At 34.2% G+C, this 23,890-nt stretch overlaps 1 protein-coding gene across 1 annotated transcript; it reads left to right on the forward strand.

Moving 5' to 3' along the window:
- Window positions 1-1,165: 1,165 nt before the first annotated feature.
- LOC128238676 (baculoviral IAP repeat-containing protein 7-like) lies at window positions 1,166-22,777 on the forward strand. The gene is made up of 8 exons (XM_052954814.1): window positions 1,166-4,771; window positions 10,472-10,687; window positions 10,910-11,100; window positions 14,434-14,650; window positions 14,856-15,028; window positions 17,283-17,400; window positions 17,776-17,904; window positions 22,270-22,777. The coding sequence occupies exons 2-8, from the start codon at window positions 10,555-10,557 to the stop codon at window positions 22,464-22,466; spliced, it is 1,158 nt and encodes a 385-aa protein (XP_052810774.1). The 5' UTR covers window positions 1,166-4,771; window positions 10,472-10,554; the 3' UTR covers window positions 22,467-22,777.
- Window positions 22,778-23,890: the final 1,113 nt, after the last annotated feature.

The raw sequence follows: 23,890 nt of genomic DNA on the forward strand, positions 1-23,890 counted from the left end.
AACAATACTGCTTTAAAACTATAAGACTATAAAAACAGCATGATTTCCATATATATATATTTCTTCCTGAATTAAAATACAATCCTGTACAAACCTATGAGGGTAAGGTCTGCTTAATATGCTCCAACTGTTACTTTCAGATCTTGTTTTCTCCCTCGCCAATGAATGTTAAAGCATGATCTATAAGCATTTTAACAAAGAATAACATACATATACAGAAAAATATAATTAAAACTCACAATTTTACTGTCAGACTTGTCACTTACAGTTTCTTAAGATGATAGTTATTTAAGTTATTTATATACTTTATTATTTATTTTTTATTATGCAATGCATCATGTATGTACATTTATATGGCTTTATGACACACTCAATTTAAACATTTCCCTTTTCCACATACAAATGTTAAGTTATGAACATGTTTTCTATACAAATACAATCTGAAATACCATGTGTTATGAACTCACAGTGAGGTGAATAACATTATTTTACCTATCTATATCATAACCTATTAAAAGACTCATAATTATGTAACAAATAGGATAAAATGAATGAGATATAATTTAAGATACATTTTGAAATAAGTGTTTACCTTCAAACCATGAGAGATCCTGATTATATCCAGCAAAACAATAGGAATCTTCAGAAGGTTAAATCACCATGGCTGCGTGATACATCAAGAAAACCGCCTGAACATTTAAAATCCACTGATCTTATTGGCTACTGAGCCCTGATTCTCTGCATACTCACTGAAATTTTCTGCCTAACCTTAGATAATCTGATAAGCCCAGGCAATGAGTACTGTGAGAAATAGCTTGGTCAATAAACTAACAGAGCACACTGATAAAAGGCTTCTAATTTATAAAGAATACAAAACTGAAATATTTTTGTTCATGGTTTGCTTTAGAAAATTGTATAGTGTGTAAGGAAGAACAATTAACGTTAATAAGGTTATAAACCAATAACATTATAATGTATGTTTATCTTTTTGTGCTTAAAAATCTTAAACTTATGAAATGAAAATTTAATAATAATAATAATAATAATAATAATAATAATAATAATAATAATAATAATAATAATAATAATAAATAAAATATATAATAATGATAATAATAACGAAAACAATAATAATAATAACAAAAAAATAAATAATGATATTAATAAATAATGATAATAAATGAATAATATTAATAATAATAAGAAGAAGAATAAAAATAAAGACAAATTCTGATGATGCACCATTAAACATAAAAGTCATTAAAAAAACATGGAAGTCCCTATTTACGGGCAGAAAAATGAACTTTACGTGTGTCATGGAAAACTAAGTCTGTTTCAGCAGTGAAAAGTATTTCAGAAATTTTCTAAGTTTGAATGAAATTACGGCCAGAATCAGTTTCCAACCGTAATTTTGTAATATTTTCAATATTATCCGTCCGTAAATGAATGAAGTTCCAGTCCAGGTACATCACTTTCCTGCCCACAAATAAATTACTGCCAGATTACGAGCGTAAATATAATATTCCTGCAACTTTCCTGCCAAATTCTGGCCGGATTCCTGCTGAAAATTTCGTACGGGTACAGAGCTAGGGTCGCTTACATGCAAACTATCAAAGCTATCACTTTCAAACTTTGGAATACCAGTTCACTATAAAATTTACAATAAGAAATAAATAAACCGTAAAAGGACAAGCGTTCAGCACACCCACAGACGATGCTCTTGTTTCTTTTTATGATGCCACATCACCATGGAGGTTTATTTTCACTTTTATAATAAAAGAAAGCGTAACAAGAATCTTTTTGTAGATATGTGGACTATATCGAACTTGTGAAAGGCATGTTCAGGCTTGAGAGAGCATTATATTAAAAGTTATATTTTCATTATGTCCCTTGAATCTTGCGTATAATTTGTATTGTATTTGCATTTTAAAGACATTGGCTTCAACAGACCATAACTAAATGAAGGCATTACCGGAGGTCTTCAACCTTAAGTTCCCCCAGCCCCACCCCAATTTAAAAAAGAGGACATGAACTTCCAGAACCCAACCTAGAAAGAACATCAGCATTTGAGTGTTGTTTTTCCGAACGATACTTAACAATCATTGTGTTCCGACTTAACTCTTCCATCCTTCCGGACAGCTGCACATGTGGTTCCTTAAACGGCATCATCCATGACAAACTAAGTGATCTTTGTGGACAACAAACGGCCTGTCCACTCAATAATGCCTGAACTGTCGAGCCAATCTCACAACCGCTAACAACTCTTTGCGTGTGGTATAATACACTTTTTGTTCTAGGGTGAAGACGAATCAAGCGTTCACAATCACCTCTCACCCCGTGTGCACCTGAAACAGAATCCGATCTACCGCTGAATCAGAGGCGTCAGTATCCAGTACAAACTAACCGCGTTCTTCGGTGAGTGACAACAACGGTGCCGTAACCAACGTCTCTTTCAGTGCTTCAAAGGCCTCCCTGGCATCCCTAGCTTCAGGGAACCACATGAAAGGATTCTTTCCTGTACGACAGTAAAGTGGCGTGGCGAAAGATGCAAAGTTCCTTTAAAGGACCCTATGATAAATGGCCAACCCAAGGATTCATTGCACATCCCAAGTAGAACCCGGGATGGGCCATTTCCTGACCGCTTGGATGTCAATGTCCGATAGTTCGATCGAATCAATACCGCTCACTACCCTTCCCAGAAGCCCAACCCTCTTCTGGAAGAATTCACATTTTTGAGGCTTTACCTTAAGCTCATGCATGCTTAACCGCTCCAAAGTCGCTCTGAGGTTCCTGATATGCTCGTTAAAGTTATACCCCATAACTAAGATGTCATCAAAGAAAGCCAAAGCAATCTTCCAGTTCAAACCCCTTAAAACTAGGTTGAAAGCCTAGGCAAACGTACTAGGAGCCCCCGTCAGACCAAACCCATGTTCTCTTAAGCACACACCGTGTTGGATGATTAACGCTGTTTTGGGCCTATCCTTTTTGGAGATTTACATGCTAGTAAGCACTGTAAGCACCCAATTAAGAAAACCGTATTTGGTTAACACAGCGTATCAAGACAATCGTACACTCTTATAAACATCATTGACTGTAACCGAAGTAAGAGCCCGATAATCCAGCGTCCATATTACAAAACCTCAAGGGATTTACTATATAACTTTTCATGTAGAAATCCCCCCACCGCATTCAGGAGACATACATGTTTAACGTACACCGGGCGCTTTCTCATTCTCCTGTAGAGAGTCGGCTAAAATGATGTTCACCTCTGTCGCCGTATCGACAATAGCAGAAACTTCAAAAATACCTAACTTGACCTCAATTATGCTAAGGTAATTTGACCTGACCCTCAGCACAATTGGCTCCGACTCCTCTAAATTGAGATCAGCGCTCCTTTACACCTTTACATTACCCACTAAAGACTCCATCAGCTATGGGACCGTGTTTTTTCAGGAATGGGCACATCCGCATTCCGACCTATTCTTTTGCAATTAAGAACATCGCGACTACATCATTTAGGAGCCCCCTTGCACAGTCTCACCCTCAGAATAATCTCGTGTGACCAGGCGTACCTTAGGAGAATTCTCAGAGCTTGAACCGTGGTTTAGGGTTTTTACCACCTCATACAAAACATCTATCCCCCCCCTCCAAGGCGAAGGTCTCCGGCTAAAGAAATCCTGCACGTGGTACCCTATCATCTAGCCGACTAAAAGGAGGAGCATTGTTTCCTGCCCTATCGAATAATTTTGACAGCAAATCGCAAAAACGATACAGGCTATACGCTTCACCTGCCCTCGTCTATTATCTTAAGCTTTCTCGGCCTAGATTGAGGATGGTCCCTGTCTTCTGAAGTGGATATCAACCTAGCTACTGGGGCGGTATCATACTTAATTATACGAGGAGGCTGGAGACGCCTAGTACCAACACCCATTCCCCCTGGCTCATTAGACTTAATATGTTGATACAACTTCGCGACATCAACTGAGGCCCTTATTATTCTGGACCGCTGAAGTACATCATATCTACACCAGAGAGTGAAAGAACTGTGGGCCCCTAGCACCTACTTTTGAAAGATTTTCCCTGACCCCAGAGGTACATTTGGACCCTCTCAAACCATAGGAACCTCATGCCTATTATCAAAATATGCATCTCGAGTATGTCCACAGATACCAAGGAACAACCTCACATATTATTCAGTAAAATTTCATGTCGGTCCCTGGCTTGCAAAAAAAGCCTCTGCTTTCACTTCGGAGGCTTTAAATAGGCTCGGAACACCCCGATGTACATAAGTTAAAATTCGATTTGCGAGACAACGGTTTTAATAAAAAACATTCAGTAACGATGGAAACAAACAAAGATATTAATAATGAAACATGAGAATATCTAAACAGTCACCCGAATATTTTGACCGGAAGCTCAATTTGTAAACATCCGGTAAATCGAGAATAGTGCGGGAAGTCTCCCACGCTTCTATTTGGCCAAGAAAAACAATAATCAAAAGCAAATATAAATACTATTTTTTTCAATACGCCCCCCTCTTTTACATTAAATGAGTATTACACCTGAGAAAGCCAAACTTTTCATCCATGATGACTGAGCTTATTGTTTATGATAAGATTTTTGGTCGGGTACGTTCTTCGTGCAGTCCGGCGCGGGTTTTTCACTAGCCAATTAGGACTCAGCTTGTAACACCGTCACACCACAAGATCACGTAACACTGATCGCTACTCAATTTGACACTGACCTAAGTGTTGGATTAAAGGCGTGACAAGTAAGTTAGTAGAACATAGGCAATTAATTGATACTTAATTATTTGAACATAACAATATTTGCTACTTTTTATTAATATCAAACATGTTACGATGAAAGAGTAGTACAAATTACATTGATTCGTCTATCGAAAAGTTACACCGGCATGCGAAAAGAACCATGCTTAATCACTAGAATCTTCATTTTATTGTTCGCTAATGAAAACGCCTGATTGCATTTGAAAATTGAAAATTATTTCTTTAAAATGTCTAGACTCAATTGCGTACTTTACTGTATATTTTTAAATTGTTATCGTTCATATTTTGAATTTATTTGGAACATTTAATGGCGCTAAAAATCTGTAAATAAGGTTTATTGTTTGTGAATTTGTGTGCTATGTCTTTGGCGTTGCCCATTGCCACTAAACCGGGTTTATGTTTAAACTTTTTGCTACTGAGCATGTTTCTGTAGCTTTTTGCATATATATTGTTGTGACAAAAATGTAGTTAGTTTTTGGGTTAAATAAAGTTATTTACGCGAAAATAAGTTTTGTTAAAAGTTTGAAAATAGTGTTAGAATTGGCGAAAATATAATTTTTCACAAAAATGTAGTAAATTTGGCTGAAATAAAGTTATTTTCGCGAAAATAGCCTTTTTGACAAAAATGTAGTTAGTTTTTGGCGGAAATAAAGTAATTATCGCGAAAATAAGAATTTGATAAAAATCTGTTAATAGGAATAGTTTATTTCTTAATTAAAAAGTTGCACTCTCACAGATTTACCGTTTTTCCAACTTTTTTTATTTTTTGTCTTGGAATTAGCCAAATTTTGCGTAAATATCTGCAAAGAATGCTGACAAAAGATAAGATGGCAGATGTTAATATTTCCATTCCAAATTTAATATTTTATGGCTTAAACCGTTACTAACGGTTTAAGAAAAATGCATAAAACATCAATTTTGGAGCGGAAATATGAAAAACTGCGATCAAATCTTTTGTCAGCAGTCTTTTATCACTGGTTTGCAGATATTTACACAAAAACTTTCTCGTTCCAAGACAAAAAATAAAGCAGTTGTCAAAACGTTCAATCTCTGAGAGTGCAGCTTTAATGAAAGTATTTCTAGACTCAATTGCATACTTGACTGTAAATATTTTATCGTTCATGTTTTGAATTTATATGGAAAATTCAAGGCGCTCGTTATGCTCGTATTTTAATAATTCATAATGTTTGGAATATGAACAATAGCTAATGCTCATATAATAAAACTTAACTATTTAAACATACCTGTAGTGACATATCGCTAAAAATAGATTTAATGGGATTCCATTGGAAATACCCCAATTATTTCGTTCAGACAGCACTAATTTCTTATATATTCTATAGTCAATATTGACCAATAAGCAGATACTATAACTTTAATTTCTAGTGCTTCAACCACAACCCTCAAAACCATTTATTGTAGAAAGCTCCACTTGTGTACTAAACATTAAACAATAAATAGATTGAATATCAATATCCGGTAAAATTGCCATTTTCGGCGATCGATGACAAATTGCATTAAAAATGAAACAGTAGATTTTTACCTAACCGTGCTATGATTTCTAGTTCTTCCCCATACGACCCCATACACCATTGATTGAAGAAAGTTCCACTTGTGAATTAAACATTCAACAATAAAATTGATTTAACGTAACTACTGTGTAATCTGAAAAAAATGCCAGATAGATTCTAAATTTACCATGTTAAACCGGTTTTCGAAATCGCAAAACATTAAGCTTCAAAAGTTATAAACACGGAACATGGAAGATAGCCAATGTTCTGAGATGGTTTAACCATGCTTTGATTCATGGTCATGTGTTTATTAAAAGAAACAAAGCCATTATATGAGTTGGCATTTTCTGATTGGTGTAATTTGTTCTTTTGGATAGCGTTTTATATTTCGTTTTGTTTTTAAACTTTTTTTATTTTCATGTGGAAACCCGTTCCAAAAATAGCAAAATATATATGTGATTTAAAGTTATATTGTAAAAACAACCCTTAGAATTTAAGAGCTCTTTAAAATAGCAACTCCAACAGTCAAAATCATGTTTTTGCATAATGTATTAAAATGTTATGTTTAATATATTTGCACTCGAAATCACTTTAACTTGTTAGTCATAACACAAAATTAACCATTTTTAACTCACGACACACTCTTAAGCACAGTTTAACCAGAGAATGTAGACAAAATCAGCTCTATATGTTTATCAAATATTGTTTTCTCTAAGCAATTTTCTGAAACTTTGCACCATCAGGAGTTAATCACATTAATTGAACTTGCAAACTGTCTTCAAACACTCGTTTAACAATAAGTTATGCAGAAAATACTTAAGTCCACGAAAACCACCATGCCCTTCCATGATTTCTTATCGAACATTTCAAAATCTACATTTTATCATATTTAAATACATAAACTATACGAATCGTTATAACATTTAACGGCGCTCGCTATGCTCGCATGGGTGTGCCTAAATAATGAAACGTATCCGTTTCTCCAACAGGGTGAGATGTCGCTAAACATAGATTTAATGGGATTCCATTGGTAATCCCCGAAACTATTTAGGTTAGACAACACAAAATAAGGTAAGATAATACTAATTTCTAGTGATTCACGATCCCCTACACATTTATGGGAGCAAGCTCACATTGTGTTATAAATATTAAACAATAAAATTTTAAATAATAATAAAAAAGCTGATAATGAGGAAAGAGAACAAGCCATTATGCGGAGTGACATGGATGTGGCGGTAACTGTTTTAAATGATCAGGTCTTACAAAAACAAATGTTTGTTTCGAGTAACACGTCTCTCCCTAATAAAAGTTATTCTCTAGTTTTTTTTAAAAGGCTAACTGATTAACGTGTTTCATGAACCTTAGAATGTTTTAAAAGATAGCCTCAAATTTTCCATAAAAGGTCTTATTTTTTTACATGTACTTTGATTCCGAAATCAGTCTCGGTATGGTCCGAAAATTACTCATGCCATCAAATCGACCAAACAAAAATTTCGTAAAGACTTAGTGCGTGTGTAAAAATGGCGGAGTTAAAAAAATCGGAGCAAACCTATTATAAGCAAAATTAACTGGTTAATATCTTAATACCTTTTTATTCCTTGGCAACATTAAATTCGCAAGAAAGACGCTGAAAAGGCAAGTTTTCAAACAAGGATTGTCGGACCGGCAAACTTTCCTTAGGGCCGACAAATATCGGAAGTTGTCGGTCCGAATGATACTTTTTCTGAACACCTGCGATGTCTGCATTTGTTCGAAAATCAGTATGGCATATTATAGTGTTTTGACTGTCATAACGCGAGACTGGCAATAAATTAAAGACATTTCTAAGGAGATTTCAAGGACTTTAATTCGATTTTAAAGGTTTATCATTACTTATAAAATGAGATAATACTTATATTAAAAGACTATACTTAATCGCAAACTATAACAACAGCACATCTGTGACATAGTAACCTGTCAAAAAATGTAATTATCTTTAAGGTTTTCAATGTATTGTGAATACTCGGTCCCAAATACATTTTTCACGAATATTTATCAATCTTTATTTCGAATTCGAAACTGTGCACAAAAAATAGTCGATGTAATTTTTCGAATCCGCTAGCAGACGACCCATGGTCCTCGCTTTGTTGTGTTTTCACACCTACGCTGACATCGGCGTGACAGACCAATTAACGTTATAATAAGGTGCAATTATCGCGGTTTAAGGAATGCCTTGTGTTAATTGGCGCGTGTATGGAGCAAACAACGGTATCTAATACACAGAGTGATTAATGTTGAGTGATATTATTTGTATATAACGGATGTTTTTTTCCGATAAAATCGTAAAAAATGTTACTATTATATTATAATTTGTGTAAATAAAATAATAAAAAAATATATGTTTCGGAATTTTATTAAACATCGCTTTACATAGTGTAAAATACAATGGTATAATGCAACCATTTGATATTTCAGGACACAAATATTTTGTGACGCCGGTAGAGTAGAATTCGGATGCGACGGATTTCGGAGACAATCGTTATTTCTCTCAATGTTTATATCGAACAATCGTTATTTCGAAGTACTTAACTGGGTCCCGACGACTTCGAAATAGCGGTGTTCTACTGTATTGTCTAATTCCTCTAAGGGATATTTAAACACAGCTGCTTTATCTTTCGCCCTCATCATGGTCATTCTATCACATTTTGAACGGAATGGTGAACACATCTATGTGTAATTGTTGGTACTAATACTTGTAATAGGCAAATATTTCTTGTGTTTTTTTCGACTTTGCTTGGGATTTCAGACAAACCCATGGATCAAATGTCAATTACTTGTGCAATGTTTACATATTGCTTTGCGTAAACTTTCGTGTTCAAATAGTCAAGTGTAAGCAAACGCCACTTTTTGTTGAAAACCCATGAAAGAACACGAACAACAAAACCGTTAACAGAAATAGACTGAACCTGTGTCCACGTAAATAAAACAACTGTGGACAATAACCCGTACCTTACCAGTACCATCACACGCACACCAACATATTTAGATAGCAAAGAGTTATATTCTGGTCCACTAAGATCTTAGTTTTGTTTTGAACCTTTTTACTACAGACACTTCATTTCAGAGAGTACAAGATACTTTAAAGACAATTTTCGAAAACACAAGCGCTTAACAAGCAGTTTTCTAGGCAAAATAAAAATTCAAGTAGTTTTAAGGATTATATGTTTACAAAGTTATGGATTTTTCATCTAGAAGCCCACAATTCACGTCCTTTTCAAGTTTGTGTGAATCCTACAGTACTGATATCACATCCCAACATTTTTATTTACTTGTTTTACGTTAATAAATATTATTATAGACATAACAATTTTGATAACTAAAAATGTTATGTATTCTCACTGCGATGTGTTTGCAGATGTAGTGTCAGAGTTGCTTTTCTACAAACTATTTTTTAGTATGTACAATCAATAATCCCTTTATTATTTAGGGTCAGGATTCTTTTTGTTTCATCATTATTAGTAACTGAGTAAATATTTGGCAATGATTTTTCTTTCAATGCAGTTCTAGTTTAACCACAATAACTCCCGTTTGTAATATTCTTCTGTGCAATCATTACGGTGATGTCCTTAATATTATTCCTGTACGTTACATATTCTCATTCTTCTTCTTCTATATTATTGTACATGTTTGTGTATATATCAAATAAAGTGTCAACTGCAGCATAATTGCTTGTTATTTGAAATAAGATAAAATACTTACAACTTGCATTAACAAAGAACAACCATTTACCTTTCACTCTTGGTATGTTTGACTTGATGTTATTAGAAAACTTATAATATAACGTTTCCGTCAATAATACTTTAAGGCGGTAGAGGCGGCAGCTCCTGAGTTCATATTGCATTTTCTATTCTGTGAACATATGAACTCTTAAAGGTTAATTGTGCCATAAATACAATAATTTTGAGTTCAAAAGTGCGTCAACATGAGTTTATTTTTTTGCTACACTAACTGAGACAAGTATGTACCATTAGCAGAGCGACAATCGCTATCAGTGATGTTTTCACCTGGCTACATACTCGGGATAATGAAATTAATTCCTATTTCCTATTTTATCTGTTATTATTTAAAATTGTTCAGTTACCCTGTACCTATTTTGTGACAAACGGCTTTGCATTTTCACTATCATATGTCCAGATGGCTTCAAAGGAAAGCGTAGTTACTACCAAGCAGAAACAGGATGTCCAGAAGCCAACTCCCATGGACTTGGGATAAGTACGATGAAACCGAAGTATCCCCAGTATGCGCTTCCATCAAAGAGACAAGAATCCTTCACTGAGGCGTCCATCCCCTGGCCACAAGATGCCCCCGTAGGCGTTGAGAAACTAGTTGAGGCAGGGCTCGTATACACGGGTAAACATATATTCTTTGTGAGAACTTGGATCCACACTAGCTTAAAGAAAACAGTGCTTATTTAGTAACGTTTTTTATATACTTGATATAAGCGACAAATGAGTTTCAATTTCAACCAATGTATTTGAAAAAAGTGAACTTTATAGCATAGATTTTATGATATTTATTTTAAAAACCCATACTTTTTTGATAATCGCGATCTGTTCTAACAATGCATTTCAGGCGTGGGAGACAACGTTCGTTGTTATCATTGCGGAGGGGGACTCCGAAGCTGGAAAGATGGAGATGACCCAATGGAAGAACACGCCAAATGGTACCCGACCTGCCAACATGTGCTCATTGTCAAGGGGAAGACATACATCAGGAAAGTGGAAGCCGGTAAAAAACCGAAAGCTGATAGTGTTGATGAAAGGGTAAGAACTATAATAAGAACTAATCAAAAACTGTCCAAGCTTTAAGACTAATAAATCGCCCATAATACTAGGACGCGCTGGTTAATTGACCCTCTTGCAGGCTGGCAAGTGTAGGAAACAGTGTATTTTACTCCCTAAATGCAGCTTTGGAATTTTGAATGTAGTAATTAGCAGTCACTTTAGCGGTCAAATCTGTCGATTGGGTATGAGTGACAAGCACCATAAGAAGAAGTGCAATACATTATTTTTGTTAGCCTTGCCAACTAAGAGTTATTGCCTTTGTCTTTGTATGAGCTTGACCATGGCCATTTTACAAACTTAAGTTTGATATTAAAACATTAAAAAACACACAAAACTCGTTTAACAGTTGGCAAACGAAATTAATTATTGTCCATCGAAAACCATAACGTGCCGTTAATGACCGGCTTTTTGTTTTACATAAGCGCTTTCAGGGCTCGCATCATAACAATGGCAGCTGAGCGACCAGTTTGTGACCGAATGTGGGTTAACGATGCAAACTTTTGCACAATTACAAATTTCAGCATATATAGCTGTATACAAATATCAACAAATTAAATAAACCGCATCTAACTTACATAATTTCTTCTGTGTTGTCTTTTTCTGGCAAGCTGATGTGTGTTTACTAGATAGTACTTTCTGCAATTGTTTTGACAATTTGTTTGCTTTAAAAGCACTAAATTAAGTCTAAAACGTTCAACTCCTCCTAACTTTAGTTATTTCTATCGATTTTATTCAGAACAAACGACTTATATGGACATGATTCCATTACGTCGTATGCAATGAACAAAGAAATTTCAAATACTATTTTTTCTCTGATGCTGAAGATGCTGTTCATTTTATCAAGAACATGTTTACAAAACTTTCAGGCTTAAATTAGTTGTCAAAACAAATAATGGTTAAAGTAGGACTATATCGGTATTTAATCGATTACCCAATAGGTATTGTGTTTATAATCCCAGTAATCTAGTCAATTTAAAAAAAAAACAAAACTTTCCAAACGAATGAACACTGCAAAAAATGGCGTCGAAACAAAAATGCACTTGCCGAGTTATGTTACGGCCCGAATCGAGCTTTCGTGACATTTAACAGCCTTTTTTTTAACACAAACGTTTCTCATGGTGTGTATTTTATGCAATAATAACGATAATACACCTTTTTTCGGCCGTTACCACCTGCAAAGGCCCTTAAAATAGTTTACAACCCTCGTGCTCCGCACTCGGACTGTAAACCATTTTGCGTGCCTTTGCAGATGGTGACGACCTCAAAAAGGTGTGTTAACCGTATAATATTGCTAATTGCCATTTTTTTTTTCTTTCAATTCAATTCTATTTAAAACACAATTACTCTCGTTTGTGATATGATTCTGTGCAACCATAACTGTGCTGTCATTAATTTTATTCCTGTTTGTTACATATTTTTTCTTCTATGTTATTGTACATGTTTGTGTATATATCAAATAAAGTGTCTACTGCAGCATAACTGCTTGTTATTTAAAATAAGATGAAATACTTACAACTTGCATTAACAAAGAACAACCATTTACCTTTCACTCTTGGTATATTTCACTTGATGTTATTAGAAAACTTATAACGTTTCCGTCAATAATACTTCAAGGCGGTAGAGGCAGCTCCTGAGTCATATTGCATTTTCTATTCTGTTTAAATATGAAATCTTAAAGATCAATCCCTGAGAGTGCAGCTTTAATTAAAGTATGTCTAGACTCAATTGCATACTTGACTGTAAATATTTTATCGTTCATGTTTTGAATTTATATGGAAATTTCAAGGCGCTCGTTATGCTCGTATTTTAATAATGTATTGTCTAATTCCTCTAAGGGATATTAAAACACAGCCGCTTTATCTTTCGCCCTCATCATGCTCATTCTATCACATTTTGAACGGAATGGTGAACACATCTATGTGTAATTGTTGGTACTAATACTTGTAATAGGCAAATATTTCTTGTGTTTTTTTCGACTTTGCTTGGGATTTCAGACACACCCATGGATCTAATGTCAATTACTTGTGCAATGTTTACATATTGCTTTACGTAAACTTTCGTGTTCAAACAGTCAAGTGTAAGCAAACGCCACTTTTTGTTGAAAACCCATGAAAGAACACGAACAACAAAACCGTTAACAGAAATAAACTGAACCTGTGTAAATAAATAAAACAACTGTGGACAATAGCCCGTACCTTACCAGTACCATCACACGCACACCAACATATTTAGATAGCAAAGAGTTATATTCTAGTCCACTAAGATCTTAGTTTTGTTTTGAACCTTTTTACTACAGACACTTCATTTCAGAGAGTACAAGATACTTTAAAGACAATTTTCGAAAACACAAGCACTTAACAAGCAGTTTTCTAGGCAAAACAATAATTCAAGTTGTTTACAAAGTTATGGATTTTTCATCTAGAAGCCCACAATTCACGTCCTTTTCAAGTTTGTGCGAATCCAATAGTACTCATGTCAAATCAAAACATTTTTATTTACTTGTTTTACGTTAATAAATATTATTATAGACATAACAATTTTGATAACTAAAAATGTAATGTATTCTCACTGCGATGTGTTTGCAGATGTAGTGTCAGAGTTGTTTTTCTACAAATTATTATGTACTATCAATAATCCCTTTATTATTTAAGGTCAGGATTCTTTTTGTTTCATCATTATTAGTCATTGAATAAATATTTGGCAATGATTATTCTTTCAATGCAGTTCTAGTTTAACCACAATAACTCTCGTTTGTAATATTCTTCTGTGCAATCATTACTGTGATGTCCTTAATATTATTCCTGTACGTTACATATTCTCATTCTTCTTCTTCTATATTATTGTACTGTTTGTTATTTGAAATAAGATAAAATACTTACAACTTGCATTAACAAAGAACAACCATTTACCTTTCACTCTTGGTATGTTTAACTTGATGTTATTAGAAAACTTTTAATATAACGTTTCCGTCAATAATACTTCAAAGCGGTAGAGGCAGCTCCTGAGTTCATATTGCCTTTTTCTATTCTGATAACATATGAACTCTTAAAGATCAATTGTACCATAAATATAATAATTTTGAGTTTAAAAGTGCGTCAACATGAGTTTATTTTTTTGCTGCACTTACTGAGACAAGTATGTACCATTAGCAGAGCGACAGTCGCTATCAGTGATGTTTTCACCTGGCTACATACTCGGGATAATGAAATTAATTCCTGTTTCCTATTTCATCTGTTATTATTTAAAATTGTTCAGTACCCTGTACCTATTTTGTTACAAACGGCTTTGCATTTTCATTTTCCATATGTCCAGATGGCTTCAAAGGAAAGCGTAGTTACTACCAAGCAGAAACAGGATGTCCAGAAGCCAACTCCCATGGGGCTTGGGATAAGTACGATGAAACCGAAGTATCCCCAGTATGCGCTTCCATCAAAGAGACAAGAATCTTTTACTGAGGCGTCCATCCCCTGGCCACAAGATGCCCCCGTAGGCGTTGAGAAACTAGTTGAGGCAGGACTCATGTACACGGGTAAACATATATTCTTCCACACTGGCTTAAAGAAAACAGTGCTTGCTTTGTAATGTTTTTATAATTGATATAAGCGACAAATGAGGTTCAATTTTAACCAATGTATTTGATAAAAAGTAAACTTTATAGCATAGATTTTATGATATTTATTTTCAAAACCCATATGTTTTTGATATTCGCGATCCGTTCTAAAAATGCATTTCAGGTGAGGGAGACAGCGTTCGTTGTTATCATTGCGGAGGGGGACTCCGAAACTGGGAAGAGGGAGATGACCCAATGGAAGAACACGCCAAGTTGTACCCGACCTGCCAACATGTTCTCATTACCAAGTCTAAAAGGTACATCAGGAAGGTGGAAGCTGGTGGTGTTGTTGAAAGGGTAAGATTTATAATGAGAACCACTCAAATATTGCCTGCCAAAAATGAAGACCAACAAATCGCCCATATTACTATGATGCGCTGGTTAATTGATCCTCAGTCTAGCAAGTGTAGGAAACAGTGTATATTACTACCCAAATGAAGTTTTGATACTTTGAATGTAGTATTTAGCAGTCACTTTAGCAATCAGGTAGAAGTGACAAGCACAATGAGAAGGAGTGCAATACGTTATTTCTGTTAACCTTGCCAACTAAGAGTTATTGCCTTTATCTTTATATGATCTTGACCATTTTACAAACTGAAGTTTTCATATTAAAAAATAACAAATAGTAATAATAAAACAATAAAAACGTTTAACAATAGGCAAACAATTTTCATTATTGTCCATCGAAAATCATAGCTGTTTATCCTATGTTTTATTTCGCCTATGTAGCATTGCTGGCAAAAAATATCGTGTTGTCCAGCGATGCAGTCGTTATACAACATGACAAATTTTCATTTCCGCTGTCGAATTTCTTATTTATGTCTTTTTAAATTTGTTATCTAATCGTAACCAAACTTGGTCAAAATGTTTATTGGCATACTGTCTTGAATAAAGTCGGTCGCAGCCAGAGTGCACTATTAACTGTCATTGAATTGTCAAAGTTTGACTAAATTCACTTTGTCCGCTCTCTTACTTGAACATTGTTTTACCAAACATGGTAACAATGTTTATGAGCACACTTTTTGAATTGAGTTCGAACATCAGCCATATAACAAAAACTACCACTGGAGTTTCGGCGCTTTAATTGTAAAAATATGTATTACCAAATTCTCTTTGACCATATGTTATCCAGTCTTTTCTGAAATGGGTTAAAGGGCATACCATCTCAAACAGTTTTGATTGGTAGCCAGGTCAAACTATTCACTATGGGTGAATAGTCAAAAATTGACCAGATTTACTGGGATGGCCTCTTATACTGAAGCATGTCTTATCCGATTCTTAGCAATATGGGTTGACAATGGTAATGCTAATAACTCATTTGTGCTTGATGAATAACTTAATTGTAACCAGCAAACTGAATAACTTGTTCCAGAATAATGGTCTATGAAATTGTCAAACCAAATTTACTTTATTAATTTCAATAGGCAACTACACACTTTTTTATGGACCAATATTTAATTAGGTCCCTCGACCAAGCAATGTTTGAATGGGAAATTTCGCACCTACAATTTGAGTGACATTTCACCTGGTCTAACACTAGTTATGATCATTTAAATATACATAGGCATTATAACCAATCTTGGTAATGAAATGATAATAACTTTATTTGAAATAGGTAACACATTAAGACATAGACATCATATTATAAACAAACATAGCACACGTCTTATTTACAACAACTCTGAAATAATATACACACACACTAAAATAATGTGATGCAAACAATAATCAAAACACATATGAGAAAACACATTTCAGTACTGCAAAGATACATATTGTTAAAAAGCATCATTACATTTTTTCATTATGGCCTATAACTGGAATAAATGATCGTTTTGACATGTAAAAATGCTTAGAATGGCAACGTAAGCATAAATTTATGTCATTTCAAAATGTTACGTATTAAAATGTAATACGAAAACATAAAGAAACATAAATATAATATATTAATATAACACATCAATGCTTAGCAATACATCAATTTTTACCTAAATTTTAACAAGAAATCTCATTAAAATAGTTTAACAGAGTAAGTAGGACAGTCAAACATTTATTTAACACCTTACATTATGTATAAACTATATGCATGAAATAATGCATACAATTCTTACAACGGTTTTTGCAATTGATGAAGAAAAAAGAACCTTTTGCAACAGGCTTTAAATGTCTTTTCCATATTTTATCTACGTATTCCTTCTGGTAAAATGTTCCGAACTTTCCCACTGTAGCATGCAAATGAGTGTTTCTTGTATTGTGTTTTATGTCTAATGTGATATTGTAATTGAGTTTTTTTTAAAGGGCTATCTTTGCAGTTACTTTCTTGCGGACAAAGGCAACTTGTAGATTCCATAAAAATGATGAATCGACAACAATTCCATGCAATTTCTTCACAAAAATGATCAAGTAAGAGAGTAGACAAAGTGATAGCGTCTGAAAAATATTGTGTCATAGCCCTGAAACTATTTTACTGAATATTTTATTGTGCATGTTCTCATGACACAGTATTAAACTATTCATATGTGCCTTCTCATCACAAAATGATCTTTTTCAGAAAAAGCTTGAGATAAAAAAAGAAGATCCATTGACTGTTGTGTTTCAAACTCTTGCAGAGTTTGAATATTCTGTAGGAGATGCAAGAATTGCGCTCAACATCTTCAAGAACAGATATGGTTTGTTTTTAATTTAGTACGCGTGTCAGTCATTGACATATGACACTTAAATTGGATTATGTCAAACACACACACACGCATTCACACATGCACAGAAACATACACATTCACATGCACGCCAAAATCCATACTCAAACACCATATTATTTAACACAGTTTAAGATATACATGTACAATTGGCAAATGTTTTCCTTGATAAAAATCAAGCATGCAAGCTAGTTTTATGAAACTTGATATGTGATTAGAGGGCAATACTATCTAGTTCATGCATGTCTTTTGATGTTTTAATTGGACAAGAAATATTGCCATGGCAACGGAACCGATAGGTGAATATTGTATTACTAGGACGTGACTTGTTTATCTTTTCTAAAATAGGTCAGAATGCTTCATTAAAAGCTGTAGATCTTGTGAAAATTTTGGACAACATTGAAGGCGATCCAAATATAATGAATGGATACAATGATACCACTGAAAGCATGGGGCAATCCGCTACTCAAAATGCAGGTAAGTATCTGGCATGCTATCGAGATGATATAAGTTTCATAAGTGTACATACATGTAAAATGCCAGTTAGATACGTACGTGCACTTTAATGTAATATAATAATATCAGTATTGCACTCTGATTAGAAAACGAGGAATAAATGCAAAAATCTCTTGTTGTAATTTAGAACGTTTTTTTCTTTCCCTCTCAAACAATCGCAGTAATGTCAAAAGTGCCACCAGGTTTCCTGGTTCATTGTTTGGGGTGAAAAATTTCCTCGATGCGATGAGTATAAACATTGTTTTCTATATGTTTTAACTATATGTTTAAGCAATAATCTTTTGCACCAAATGCGGAAAATTGGTTGTTTATGATGACGCTTGGTTCAGATGAAAAGCATATCTGTATTAAAATCTTCCGTGAAAACAATGCACGTTCTAACTTGGCTTACCCACTCACTCAATGCACTTTACTCTTCAAATTTACGACTTATACCGTCCTCTTTCGTGTAAATCTGATACCTCGGTCAACGAAAGGTACTGTTATTGTTTTCCGAGTGCAGATCGTCAGTTTTTAATGATAATAATTTAAGAAAATGCTTACGGGTGTATTCTGTTAAAAAACCAGGTTCATCCGTACTTCGTTATTACTTAAGCAAACAATATTTCAATTGCAAACTTAACCGTGTCTCGACTTACTATATAACCGCAAAAATATAATGACAGTTCCACTTTAAGCAGAGAGATTAGAGGTACTAATCAAATTGACTGTTCTTATTAGTGTTATAAACACATACACGGATTATGGAAATAAACTCGACACCTTTTAATCGTTATTTTAGTGTGCAATAGATTGACCGGAATTTGGAAGAACCTGGGCTCTAAAAATGTAAAGATAATGAACCAGTTAGAACATTCTTAAATGGGCCGATTTATATCCAACGAATGGTGATCTGCACTCTGAAAATAATAACAATACCTTTAATTGACCAACACAGGGTATTTGATAAGATTTGCACATATGGGAACGGTATAAAATCTTTGTTTTGAAGATTAAAAGCAGTGAGTGAGTCGCTAAGCCTAATAAGAACATGCATTGGTTTTACGAGATAATACAAAAATGATTTTCATCTATAAAAAAGGCGTCATCACAAACAAGCAATTGCTCTTCATTCGGTGCACAAGATCCTTTCTAAAAATATCATTGAAACATTTAGAAAAATATGTGTACACTCCTCAAATCGAGGACGTTTTTCACCCAAAACAATGAACCAGGAAACCTGGACACACCTGACATTACTGCCCTTATCAAAACCACCAAAATAGGCAATCATATATCAGCTAATACTTTTCTTTAAGTAATTTCCCTCCTCCTGTACTTTAATTCATATAATTATCACCTACAAATGGCTTGCTATACAGTCAATTCTCTTGCATAGTCCAAGCTGCTTTTATATTTATATATGAACTTGCTCTGAAGCACAGGAATAATTAAATATACATTCCAAGATAATAATAATAATAATAATAATAATAATAATAATAATAATAATAATAATAATAATAATAAAAATTATTAGTGATATTTTTGCGATCTTTTCAACTGGGGAATTTACGGCAACATACCAATGAACAAAAACATTTATAAATGCTAATTATTTTACACCCCCGCTTCACAAAGTGAAATGTGGGCTATATATGAATCAACCTTGTCGTCACGTCCATCGATCTGTGTATCTGTCCGTTTCTCTGTCAATCCATCCGTCCATCTCATTTTTGTCCTGTTCACATCATTCTTATGCATTCATACCTACCTTCAAGTTCACAGTTACCTTCTGAACTTTGTATGGTTTGCCACTTCTTCCCGTTCATGTGTTTTTTAAAACTTTCTCATTCATGGTCGGTTTTGAAAATTATTTGATAGACGTGATTACCAAAACATGAGGTCAAGGCCACAATGTCAAGGCCACAGCGTCAAGGCCACAACAACCTTCAGAATGAAGTGGGATTAAAATTAGTTGGCTTAAGTAACCACCGTAATATGAGCATGTCTCGCTCACAAGAACCGTGTCCCTACCTTTAATATCAAGTCATAGCAACCATGTGAAATTAAATATGGTGTTTGTTTTGCTATTTATAAGCCTTACTGGTATTAGTTAATTGAGTTGAACAAGATTTGAAATGCAATAAAATTAATTATTATTTTTGCATCAACCTATTCTATGAGTTTTTTAGCTAGACTTTTCAATTAATAAGGAGGCTTTATTACTCGCGCCGGTGTCGGCGTTGGAATCCGGTTTAAGTCTGAAGACAAGTTGGCACTTTCACTTTTAACTCAAATACCAATCATTCAATTTACTTAATACTTTCACACAGTTGTCCAGGACCATCACACATTTTGGTTACATAACCCCATATTATCCTAAATACAAATTATGGCCCTGATTGACATAAAAACAAAATGGTTAAAGTTTAAGGGCACATTGTGTCTGGTTAAAATTTAAGGGCAAGTTGGGTTTAATAACCCTAATTTCTTCTATACCGTTCATTTAATTGGCTTTTAATACTTTACAAAGCTGATTACGGAAATCAAACAATTAGGTAAAAAAACTCCATAATAAGCCTTATTACAAATTATGGCTCTTGAATTACCTTTTTTTATACCTTTTTATTGTTTTTAATAAACACATGTCATTGCGTTTGGGGTCCCTAGGGTTTAAGGCAAGGTCAATGTAACTTATAACAGAATAAACACTTTAAACTCAATCTCACAAAAGGGCTTACTTTCTTGTGTCAATCATTTAAAACTTCATGTTTACTTTTTATTTGACCTTTTTATTGCTTTTAAAAGCACATATTACATCATTATTGTATTAATTTTAAAGACAAAGTGGGGTAAAGTCGAGCGCGCAGTCCTAAGACAGCGCTTGTTAAGTGATTCGAAGCATTAAAGAAGAATCATCCATCACCAATTTTGTCAACTGTTAAGCTTCGCAGACACATAGGTCGGTATCAAAAAGGTCAAGGTTTAGCGTAAAGGTCAAATGTTGAAATGATTACTGTACCTTGTCTGGGCCCGCCTCTTATCCTATCACTTTAAGATTCCCTGGAAACTTGACATGACTGCTCTTCAAGGTCTGTACCTTAAAGGTCAAGGTCACATTTAGAGGCTAAATGTTCAAATGAGTACTGCTGATAAGACTCAGGTCCCGACTGAACCCCGCCTGTGCCTTATCTTTACCTTGCATAATCGGATATTCGAGAAATTTGCCACTAATGTTCACCATGAATAGGTGGCTTGTTGTAGCCAAGACATGGATCTGGACCTCAAAGGTCAAAGTCACGCATAGAGATCAAAGGTTGTAATGATAACTGTTGATTGGATTGTACCTTCTCCGGAAATAATTTTTTTACCATGCATATTAGCATTTAAAAGAAAGTTTAAAAATGAATGTTTATCATGCTGAGGCAGCATGTCGAAAATATGTCCCAGCTCTGAAACTCGAAAGTCAAGGTCACTCGTGTCAAAATAAGAACTGTCATTAAGACTGTACTTTTCCCGGTTTGCATTTTGTCCATGTAACATTAGAATCCCAAGTAATTGGCCACATATGCTTGCCATGCTGAGGCAGTGTGTTGAGTATATTCTCAAGCCTGTATCTCAAAGGGCAAAGTCTCACCTCAATTTCAAAGAGTTGTGTTCATACGCAAGTAACTTATTCAAGCCAAATCTGAACATGCATGATTCAGTTTCTAAGCACATATGGAAACCATTACGAGACTGTACCTGAAACGCCATGGACACAAACATTGACAGTTGATATTTTGAGATTTTCTTCCATTTGTTTGGTTAAAAATATTGGCGATTCTCTATATTCAGACCTGCGAAACTCTTTGTCATGTACATGTATAACAACTAGCAGAATGTTAACAAAAAGTATGTCATAATAAACATTATAATTGTGTTGTCTGCTATTAAACATCATGTGTTGCATCAAAGGCTCTTACAAAGGGCTCGACATGTTGCCTGTTTGGGTCTAGGTTTATAAAAATGGGGCATGGATTAAATGATACTTAAGGCGAGTCGTCTCTAGAAACAAGTGTTCAAAGTTTCTTTTGAATATCTTGAGCAGTTTGTGAGTAATGTCCAAGCTACAAAGTATATTATGTGAAAAAAGAAAAAAAAAGAAATTTAATCTGACTTTCTCAAAACTTCAGTTGCGAAAAAAAATGTTGTGGTCTCTTATTTATACAAAACATTGAACTAATCAACCAAGTCACATCGATGTCGTGATTAAAGTGCAGGCAAACAACAACATGAATTGCTCTTCAAGAGGTGAAAAATAAAATATAATTTAGTTAATGCAAGATAAACATTGTTTCCAAGGTATCGGTAAAGCCGAAGAGAACAAGAAACTGAAGAGGACTATGATGTGCCATCTCTGCAAGAACAAGATGGCAAACAATGTTTTCCTGCCCTGCGGTCATCTTCTTGTCTGCGAGGGCTGTGTACCCTTGCGGGTGAAGATTTGCTTTATGTGCAAAACACCTTTGGAGGGAATGACCCACGCTCTGAGGTCTTAGACAAATATTGGTTAACGTTTGCTGGTACCCTATTGTGTTCACTTTGTTGGTCCAACCGACCATCTGTCCTTAATATTTATGTTTGTTTGTGAATAAGTTATCCATCGTCCAAGATATCAAAGTGATAATTTCTTATCTTCATCAAATTAACAATGTGCTCTACTTTGACAAGTAATGTAACTAATGCTCAAATATTGTCAGATTTAATGCCCTTTGTATACTTAGAGATGGTGCTTTTTTACTTGTTTAAACCGTTATAAGATATTAAATAAAAACTTTTTTTATTTGTTAACAGATATGTTAAGTTTTTATATGACAAGTTATTTAACTTTATGACCTTTAGAATGTTTGACATATTTAGCTTGAACATTTGTATGAGGAGGGATATACACCAGTGTTGGCGTCGTTGAAAGGCACATTTATTTTTCTTTTGAACACTTAAAAATTAATAAAATGGAAGGTTCTGGTAATAATTTAAAGAACGTTAAGTATATTAAGTTAAAACTTTCGATACTTGCTCATATAAATACTAAGCTTTTGTGACAAATTATGTAATCCGTACTAAAATATTTTAATATTAATAGCCTTTTGTATAGTTAGAAATTATGTTATCACAGTGACCTGCTGCAAGACTCAAAGATGCGGGCTTACAGTTCAAGCTCAAAGATATATAATGAAAATTATAAAAATTTACATGGAATATTTATGAAAACAGCTTATAAACAGTTTTTATATTTGATTTTATAAAATGCATTATTTGATCATATTCGAAATATCTAAAATCGAAATTTAAACAAATGAACGTGAAAACAAATGAATATTAGAATGATTATCGAGGAATTCAGGAATAAGCATGTTCACAAGCCGTAAGGAGATTAGTATAGTTTTAATGAGATTAATCCACTTATATTTTGTTGAAAAGTTTTGGCAGCAAAAAATAACATGTAAACCACTTCATTGAATTATACCAAAGAACTCATCATAAAGACGTGTCGTTAAAAAGACTTAGGCAGCTTAATTTAATCAATTAGATACCATTCTTCAGGGGAGCATCAACCAGTTTTATTTACCCGTATTTTGATTTAAGGAATGAATTGCGGTATGTATGTCATTATCGTATGAACGCAGTTGGGTTGGGGTCCGACAAACCGGAACCGGAAACAGTTTATTAAATTACGTCGCTATAACGCGCGGAAGAATCAATCACTCCAAATTCCTTTTAAACATACAATTGAAAAACGTGAGTCATCGCATAACAATAAACATGTACATTGTTGAAAGTTAGTTATCTTGTTAATGTTGGTATTGTGTCAGCAGGCCCCAAAAACTTAAATTAACATGTAAGAAAGTGTAAATTTATGCTATGTAAATTGCATTGTTGTCATGAGTGTTTCAATGTTTGCCGCGTTATTATGACCTCATTT

The sequence above is a fragment of the Mya arenaria genome, chromosome 6 (genome assembly GCF_026914265.1).
Source record: "Mya arenaria isolate MELC-2E11 chromosome 6, ASM2691426v1".
Lineage (NCBI taxonomy): Eukaryota > Metazoa > Mollusca > Bivalvia > Myida > Myidae > Mya > Mya arenaria.